General features: G+C 43.9%; 1 protein-coding gene across 1 annotated transcript; it reads right to left on the reverse strand.

The window, feature by feature from the left end:
- Window positions 1-3,169: 3,169 nt before the first annotated feature.
- LOC125544924 (beta-glucosidase BoGH3B-like) lies at window positions 3,170-8,045 on the reverse strand. The gene is made up of 11 exons (XM_048708708.1): window positions 7,752-8,045; window positions 7,027-7,291; window positions 6,569-6,773; window positions 6,192-6,282; window positions 5,929-6,071; window positions 5,407-5,650; window positions 5,224-5,328; window positions 4,639-4,821; window positions 4,345-4,546; window positions 3,648-4,131; window positions 3,170-3,548 (listed from the first exon to the last, which is right to left on the reverse strand). Exons 2-11 carry the CDS (start codon window positions 7,244-7,246, stop codon window positions 3,455-3,457), a joined length of 1,971 nt encoding a protein of 656 aa, XP_048564665.1. The 5' UTR covers window positions 7,247-7,291; window positions 7,752-8,045; the 3' UTR covers window positions 3,170-3,454.
- Window positions 8,046-8,913: the final 868 nt, after the last annotated feature.

Raw genomic sequence — 8,913 nt, forward strand, 5'->3', positions numbered from 1 at the left:
GGTGTGCGGCGCGCCGGCGCGCAGGTCGAGGCCATCAAAGCTGGAAACGGTCACGGAGAACTCGGGCGGGGTGGACTCGAGCGTGATGGCGAGGATGGTCATGAGGGTCGCAGCGAGCACAACGGATCCGAGCAGCACCGCCGCGAGCACAGGATGGCTCTGTCCAAAACTTTGACGTTCATCCATGGATGGATGCTAGGTCCGAGCTGACGAGGCCGCCGAGCAATAGTTGGCAATAGTTGGAGTATCTTTATCTTTACCTACTAATAAAGCGGCTATCGCTTCTGGTTGTCCGTCGTTAAAATTACCCTCCATATTGGTAAAAATTACCCACCAATGCCATCCGTAAGTGGAAAACGGTACTAAAAATCGCCGCCTCCCACGCTGTTTTATAGCTGCGAGACGAGCAATAGTCAATGAGTGATGAGTAGCAGGGTGGTTGGCCTATTCCTTCTATAGCGACGAGACTCAGGTTCGATCCCTAGCGTCAACAATTTTTTATCTTTCTTTTCTCACGCATGACCCATCTATGCATTCATGAGCCGGCCCATGTGCGGGGCTTTACTCCCCTGTTTCTTCTGATTTTACTTTTTTGTTTTTTCTGTTTTCTTTCTTCTTTAAATTAATTCGGGATCTAATATTCTAAAGTTACGAGTTTTCAAACAAAATGTTTGAGAAATCATAAAATATATGTGAATTCAAAAATGTTTAGAAAAATCTTTCTTTTCTCACGCATGACCCATCTATGCATTCATGAGCCGGCCCATGTGCGGGGCTTTACTCCCCTGTTTCTTCTGATTTTACTTTTTTGTTTTTTCTGTTTTCTTTCTTCTTTAAATTAATTCGGGATCTAATATTCTAAAGTTACGAGTTTTCAAACAAAATGTTTGAGAAATCATAAAATATATGTGAATTCAAAAATGTTTAGAAAAATCTTTCTTTTCTCACGCATGACCCATCTATGCATTCATGAGCCGGCCCATGTGCGGGGCTTTACTCCCCTGTTTCTTCTGATTTTACTTTTTTGTTTTTTCTGTTTTCTTTCTTCTTTAAATTAATTCGGGATCTAATATTCTAAAGTTACGAGTTTTCAAACAAAATGTTTGAGAAATCATAAAATATATGTGAATTCAAAAATGTTTAGAAAAATCTTTCTTTTCTCACGCATGACCCATCTATGCATTCATGAGCCGGCCCATGTGCGGGGCTTTACTCCCCTGTTTCTTCTGATTTTACTTTTTTGTTTTTTCTGTTTTCTTTCTTCTTTAAATTAATTCGGGATCTAATATTCTAAAGTTACGAGTTTTCAAACAAAATGTTTGAGAAATCATAAAATATATGTGAATTCAAAAATGTTTAGAAAATCATAAAAAAATTGCAGATTCAAAAAATGTTAGTCGTTTTGCAAAATTGTTCGCAATATTATAAAAAAATCACAATTTGGAAAAATGGTCGGGAAATAAAATCAAGTGCATGATTTTGAAAAAATGATCATGTAGTCAAAACATATTCGGAAATCTGAAAAAAAATGGCCATAACATTTTAGAAAATGTTCACAAAAAATGATTTTTAAAATTTGTTCCCCAATTTTTAAAAAAAATCATCGATTCAAAATTTTTTTGTTGAGTCAAAAAATGTTAATGAATTTGAAACCGTTTCATACATTTAAAAAGTTTGTAAACAAAAGTAATGTTCATTACTTTTTTAAGAAAATAAAAAATTTCAAAAAAAACATGTTTGTCGATTCGAAAAACTGTTCACTGATTCAAAAGTATTTTATGTTTAGGATTCGATTAGTTTTTTGAAAGTCTTTATATGTCTTGGCATTGGGAGTAGTACGTAGTTAATGAGATTTGTTTTTAAAGTTTTAAACGTTCCCTTGCGCAACATAATGACAAATGTGGCATGCACTGGCAAACTCATAGGCTTGGGATTTACCACGTCAAATGCATTGTGATCATGTGGACATCGCAACCACCATCCAGTAGGGTGAGAAAAAAAATAGCAACATGGTGAGCCACAGTGTTAAAATAAAGTACGCTTATGTGTCAGGATATTGAGTCATACTTATTTGGTTAGCCATGATTTTTTGGCTCCCGTTGTAACGCACGGGCATATTTACTAGTTAATGATCAATAATCCTAGAACTACGAAGGGGTTACGAAGGGGCTACGATAGCTCCGAGTAGATGGATGCAGCCGTTTAAAATACGTGAGGATCTCGATCCCTACACGCGAGGAAGTTCTGTTCAGATCAAGATATATCCCGTCGCTGCCCAAACGGACTGCCTCGGGACTCCTGGCCGATATATATTCGTGAATCGTGATGCAGGAGTTGGGCTCTCAATCGTAAAGACTAGAAAAAAGATTCAGGACAACCAAGATCGAAGCATGGACTTCGACCTGGAGCAGGCCGCCTACCGTGCCATCCCTTCCGACCCGCGCGGCGACGACGACGACGAGGCGCCGGTGCTGGGCAACGCGCCGGCGGCGAGGTTCAGCGACAAAGAAAGGCTCTTGTTGCTTGTGGTATTTTCTGTTGCACTGGTGGCGCTCATGCTTTTCCCCGTGTACTACATGGAGCAGGCCAACGTCGTGTCGTTCTCCGTCGGCGTCGCCGGCTACGAGGGCATCGACCCGGCCAGGCCCGGCCGCGTGGTCTCACCGGCGTTCAACCTCACGCTGCGCATGAACAAGACGTGCGCCGACCGCGCCGAGGTGGTCCTGACCTACTCCGGCGTCGCGCTCGGCTGGGCGCGCGTGGAGCCGCGCGGCTGCGTCTCCCGGGAGCCCTGGGGGAGGGGCGTGGAGGTGGTGGCCAGGGCCGACGGCGTGGGGCTCTCGACGCCTCTCCGGGAGCGCATGGCGTCGGAGTGGCGCCGCTCGGGGCGGGTGGAGCTCGACGTCGACGTGGCGGTCTACAGGGAGACCGGTGAAGGCCGGCGGTGGGGCTACCTCGGCGGCAACACCCTCGACAAGGTGATGCGCTGCAAGGTGGCGGCCGACGGACGTCCGTCGGAGTCGCCACCTTGCCCATGGTATTCTCTACTGCCTCACAGTTATGACAGATTCCGCGGTAAATCGTAGACCATCTTTGGGTTCAAGGATTTTCCGATGAATTTTCAAGGAATCAAGTTCTGTATGAAATTTCGTAGGAAATTTATGTGCAATGATTCAACTCGAAGCTGAATGTACTGCTGTAATTCATTATCCAACAGGACTTGCATGTTCTAATTAATCTTACTACTTTGTCCTCATCGCTAGATTAAAAACAAATACAAGACGTGATCACGTGAACCAAAGATAATTTGATGAATCAACAAATCTACCCGATGACCTAGCTTAGCATAACACCATCTGCAGGGAATAATATCCATGTGGACCAAGGATCCCTAACAAGGGGATTGATTGATCATGCTACTGCTACAAAAGAGCAGCTTGGTGGTGAAATACACCTATGCCCAAGCTAGCATCATTGACAGTAGCAAACTCAACACGGCCCATACCCTAATTTCCTTCTTATTTCCGCGGCTTCTGGCGCCCGAGAACCTGAAACGGCAAACAAGACGAAAGATATCAAATTACAGAAAGTAGTTCAAACTAGGCCTGTAGCATTGTTTCACTAGTGTGAGTGATGAAGTTATTTACCCTGCCTGTGATGAATTTACTGCCAACCCAAAGCCGAAAGGGAAGAGCGGGTCATAGTGTGGGTCTCCAAAATTCATGGGCAGCTGGTCTACAGACTTGAACCAAGTGCACGAAAGCTTTCCGGTGAAGCCGTAGTCCCCAAATAGCACATCAGCGACACCCTGCCCTTCTGTGCCAGGAAGCCAGGCGGCAACAAGCGCTTCCATCAGAGGAAGATATGGTTCAATGACGACAGGCCGTCCAGAGACGACAACCACTGCGCATTTAACTGCCGAACAGACGGTTCGGATTGTGTCTGGACCAGGGTCTAGGATAGTCAGATCAGTGTTATCGCCTACTGTTTCCGCATATGGTGGCTCGCCAACAACAACAATAGCAAATGAAAACTCGTTGTTCTTCATGAAGCTGTCATCAGGGTTCTCAGAGTAGACTACAGGTGTTGCATCACCAACGGTGGACTTTATGGCATCAAGGATTGTTGTTCCTGAAAAGAATAAAATCATGACCGTCAAAATTATATAAACGTCAGTTTAAATATTCCGAAGGGATACTTCAAAATTGACAATTCGAATTCACTAAGCAACCATCTGTTCCAACCAGGGTATAAGTTTGGCAGGCAGTAATCTAAAATATTGAAATTCTGTCTTTAATGAACTCAAGGACCAGAGCAACCAAAGGCATATTAGAAAGCACGTACCAGCTGTAATATCTCCACTTCCCCCCATCCATTGAATTGACCATCCACCACACTGGTAGCCTAAATTGCTAGCGTGACTTCCAGCTACGAGGATCTTACTAGCTTTCTTTGGGAGAGGCAGGAATTGTTGATTAGGAGTGTTGCCATTTTTCAATAGAACAAGTGATTTCCTGACAGCTTCTCTAGCCAATTCCCTGTGCTCCTGTTAAATTTAATTACTCAGTTACTTAGTTCTAGGTATATTTCCACACTTTTTTTATAGAAGTATTAAAAAACATGTTGTAGATCATGAACCTTCTTTCCAAGCTGATCTGCAAAGCTAAGATCAGCTAAAGGGTTCTCGAAGAGGCCCATTGTAAATTTCACTCGAAGGATGCGACTCACAGCATCATCAATTCTGCTCATACTGATGATACGCTTGTTAACAAGAGATGTTGCATCCTCAATGAACTCGGTGTAATTGAAAGGGACCATAACCTGGAATGGAATGAAAGAAGTTACTGCAGGGCCAACGTTTGTCTAGATTATTTCGATTAAAAATCAGAGTCGTTGCTACTCAGTAGGTACTAAACACTTCATGTTGCAGTACCACATTACAGATAGTACCTCTGAGCAGCTGATATTACGCGGCTAAGGTTGGCAATCAACGTTGAGTACAAAGAATGAGGCTTCATTTAGGTGATCTTGGGTTGTGATCTTAGATGCAAGAAATGGAGTCCAAACTAATTATGCGGACAAATTCAGATCAAAAGTAGAGGGGTATGTTATGGGCACTTCTCCATCTGGAACCAGATACTTTTTGAACAACAAACAAGTAGACATATTTTTTGTAGCTAGCAAAATAATAATAATAAGCAAGTGTGTTCTAAAAAAAAATACCATATCAATGCCAGCATTTATTCCAGCTTGCACAGAGTAAGTATAGTTTGCACCAGCTGGTGAGGTTATCCTGTCTATTCCTAGCCAGTCAGATATCACAAAACCCTGCAATCCGTCACCATTCTGAAGTCAGTTTACGACAACAGCAGAGGAATGTTAAATAAATTGCAGATTAGCACTAACTCTGAAGCGCAGTTTGGATTTCAAGTAGCCAGTGACTAGATCATGATTGGCATGCATTTTTTCACCATTAACGCTTGAATATGAAACCATAACAGTAGCGACACCCTTGATAATGGAGTCATAATATGGTGGCATGTGAATGCCTAGCAGTCCGTGCACGTCAATGATCGTGTTGTTCTCATTGATTCCATTATGCGTTCCACCATCACCAACGAAATGTTTAGCACAAGCAGCAACTTTATTCCTGTAAAAATCCATAAGCTGATACATAAGATAGAAAGCATTCAAGCTGCAAGACATTGATAATGATTATATCCCTAAACTGTTCTCGAACCATGTAGTAGATATTTCACTAGGCAGGAAATGCTGCTTGCCATAAAAAGTTGAATTACTAACAGAATGTCCATCTAGGCAGATTACCTGTCAGTTCAAAGTACAGTTTCATGCATCAAATGCAGATGCCTACAGATTGGCTCACATCTTAACTACCATATACATTAACACTGAGAAAGAATATCTTACTTGGCAACATAAGGAACTCCTTTGGTATGATTCACTGGGATCTCTCCTTGCAGACCAAGGATAATATCTGTCATCTGCTGAACAATCTTATGGTCTTCACTGTAGCTCTCATAGCATCGACCCCATCTTGGATCTCTGCAAACCTATATATACAAGAAGCATTTCCAATCAACATAACTTTTAGTGAACCAAGAGTACACTCATAACTGTTCCACTGCAGATGTAACACCTAATAAAGCAAGAAAACACCGTATTGTGCTTACTGCAATGCATGGAGCAAAGGTATATGGGATGCCTGTTGCGCGTACTTCAAGAGCAGTTGCTTCGCCAATCCTCTTTACTAGGTCAGGATCCCTAATAAACAAAATATATAAAGAGATAAAATAGTTATACAATTCCGTTCCAAGATATAGCTACCCATTTTTTTTACCATCTTTGGGTGTTTTGCTGGACAGAATTTATGTTGCTACTTGCCACATGGAGATGAAATGCTCATTGAACATTTTAGCGAATTTAATTGCAAGGCAAGCAGCCAAGCACTGTCATTTTATTTTTAACAAAATGGCCATTTAGGAAGCCTGTTGTTTCACACACAGCCATGCGTTTACATTAAATAAAATGTATATTGTTAGAGAGTTGCCTTGTAGCTCCAAGCCCAACGTTGTGAGGGAATATGGTGGCGTTGTAGACGTTGTTATTACCATGAACAGCATCAATCCCATAAATCATAGGAATTCCCAGACGTGTTGCCAAGGCACCTTTCTGGAATTCATTTACCATGTTGACCCACATTGCAGGTGTGGCCTGAGGAGCAGGGACACTCCCACCACCACTTAAGATGCTACCTAGAGAACATAATAAAATTTCGGGATTAGAAATTGAATTGCCTCATTTAAGGGTGATGAAAAGGTTGCATAATCACAGCTTGGACATGGCAATGCCACAGTGATGACTCTAGCTATGTGGTGTTAAAGCTTTCTGCTGTTAACCTCCAAACAACTACTCCGGATGCAGGGTAGCAAACATGTGTGAGCTACCGAACAACATCCTCGCACTAAGCCTTTACTGCAGGAAGCTAGGAGCTGTCACAGAACGTACCTATGAAGTAATTTTTCATGACGTCTGCAGATGCAACCGAACGCTCAATCTGCGTCATCTGGCCAATTTTTTCAGCAAGAGTCATTCTACCAATAAGGTCCTTGATTCTGGTGTTGACAGGCTGCTTTGGATCCTTGTACTTCATGTACTCTGCATCTCCCGTCCAAGCAAAACAGAGCAGTAGAAGAAGGCATCCCCAAGAAACGTTGGGGCATACCATCTCTGAAAATCTCAGTGTCTCCTCAGCGTGGTCAACCTGACGGCCCTGAAGAAAATACCTGAGTATGAGTACAGTATATGTAATAGTAGTAGTTCATACAGGGCATTTAAAATGTACAGAGGGATTTGGACATTGTGTGGTAAGAATTAGTAAATTGTTCATTCTCAGCAAGGAAAGAAGAGCTAAGTTGATGACATCTTAAAAAACTTGATGATGATTCACTCCATTGTCAGTCATGTGCTAAAAAAAAGAACAACTAAACTACTAGACTAGGTCAATGGTCCATTGACTCGGTGGAAAAAAAACATCAGTGTTGAACACATTCATTCCCTTGGGTCTTTTAATACAAGAGAATGGCCCCGTAGAATAGCCGCCACGGATGAATCCGAATTCGCTCCAAGCACAACAACTAATCTACAACTAGAGCAGTAGCAGCAGCAGCTGGGGGCGGTGGTTAAGAAGAAACCAGGTGAAATAGCAGGGTAACCAAGGTTGGGGGTTTCACCTCAGCGCGGATAAGCGGAGGAGGACGGGCCGGGGATTGATTCGCTTGGCGCGTGCGTGCTTCCCGTTGCAAGCCGAGCTCACTCGCCTTCTATCTACCGACGAGGCCGAGCGAGCCGGGGGGTGAGGGAGAGATGAGAGCGGCGGCGACTGCTCGCCGCTGCGAATGGGGCGAGCGGCGTGGGCTTGGGATTGGATGCCGGAGTACACACGGCGGTCGCTAGGCTGGCAGCCGGGCACTAATGACCAGACCAGGGATGGTAGTAATGGTTAGTGGCACTGATGGGTAAATGACAGGGTGGGCTCGCTGGTCGCCCCGAGGACCGTCCCGCTCCCCCATGTACGGGGTCGTCGCTTTGGCAGTTTCACTGCTGCCCTTCCTTCTTTTCCTTTTTCTTTCTCTTTTACTCTTTTTTCTTCTTTTTACAGTGAGACTCTCATCATCGTTTGCTATGCTCCTTGGCCCGCTTTTCCTCCCTTTTTTTCCTGAAGTAAAGCTCCTCTTGCCACGAAATTACAGTCCCCTCACTGAGCCGCCGCACGTACTATTTGCATCGACAAAAGCTGCGAGATCTGTGTTTTCATGTTAAACTAGATGAATGGTATGGATTTGAATGTATTTTTTTCTAACTTTTGTAAGGATGCTACTGTAAGGGTTTGTGCTACTTAGGGTGGGTTTTTGTTAGACGGCACTAGACGGGTTGCTTTCATTACTACCTGTTAGAAGAGAGAGGATTCGTGGAATAGTTTATTGTATTGCTTGAGTCTCGTGGGTATATATATAAGAGTACAAAGACCAACTTAGAGTACAAGACAAGGCAGGACCAAATCCTAGTCTATCATATACTTCCTAATAATCCTTATACTCAACATCCCCCCGCAGTCGCAAAGGTAGTGACGCAGACGGTGAGACTGGAGAAGAATCCAAAGGCAAGCCGACGGACACACCCCCACAGTCGTAACGGTCGATGCATCGCGGAGTCGTGGCTGGAGTGAAACCCGACGAGGTTGCTCAAGCAGGCGGTGGCCCTTTGTGCTGTTTGCTGATGTAGCCGAGAGCATGGGTGGTGGAGCTGTGGTCGAGGTAGCCGTGCGAAGAATGTCATGGTCGATGTCGAAGTAGCCGGTGTCGTGGAAGTCGTCGTGGAACCGCGGGCGCAAGG

The sequence above is a fragment of the Triticum urartu genome, chromosome 3 (assembly GCF_003073215.2).
Source record: "Triticum urartu cultivar G1812 chromosome 3, Tu2.1, whole genome shotgun sequence".
Lineage (NCBI taxonomy): Eukaryota > Viridiplantae > Streptophyta > Magnoliopsida > Poales > Poaceae > Triticum > Triticum urartu.

What these genes read in the sequence shown, in the direction of transcription:
- LOC125544924 (XM_048708708.1), bottom strand. Translation starts at nt 7,246, where the DNA reads ATGGTATGCCCCAACGTTTCTTGGGGATGCCTTCTTCTACTGCTCTGT. An exon ending in CCTTTGCTCCATGCATTGCA is followed by an intron (nt 6,072 to 6,191) that starts GTAAGCACAATA and finishes TTGTATATATAG; the next exon opens with GTTTGCAGAGATCCAAGATG. An exon ending in AAGTGGAGATATTACAGCTG is followed by an intron (nt 4,132 to 4,344) that starts GTACGTGCTTTC and finishes TATTCTTTTCAG; the next exon opens with GAACAACAATCCTTGATGCC.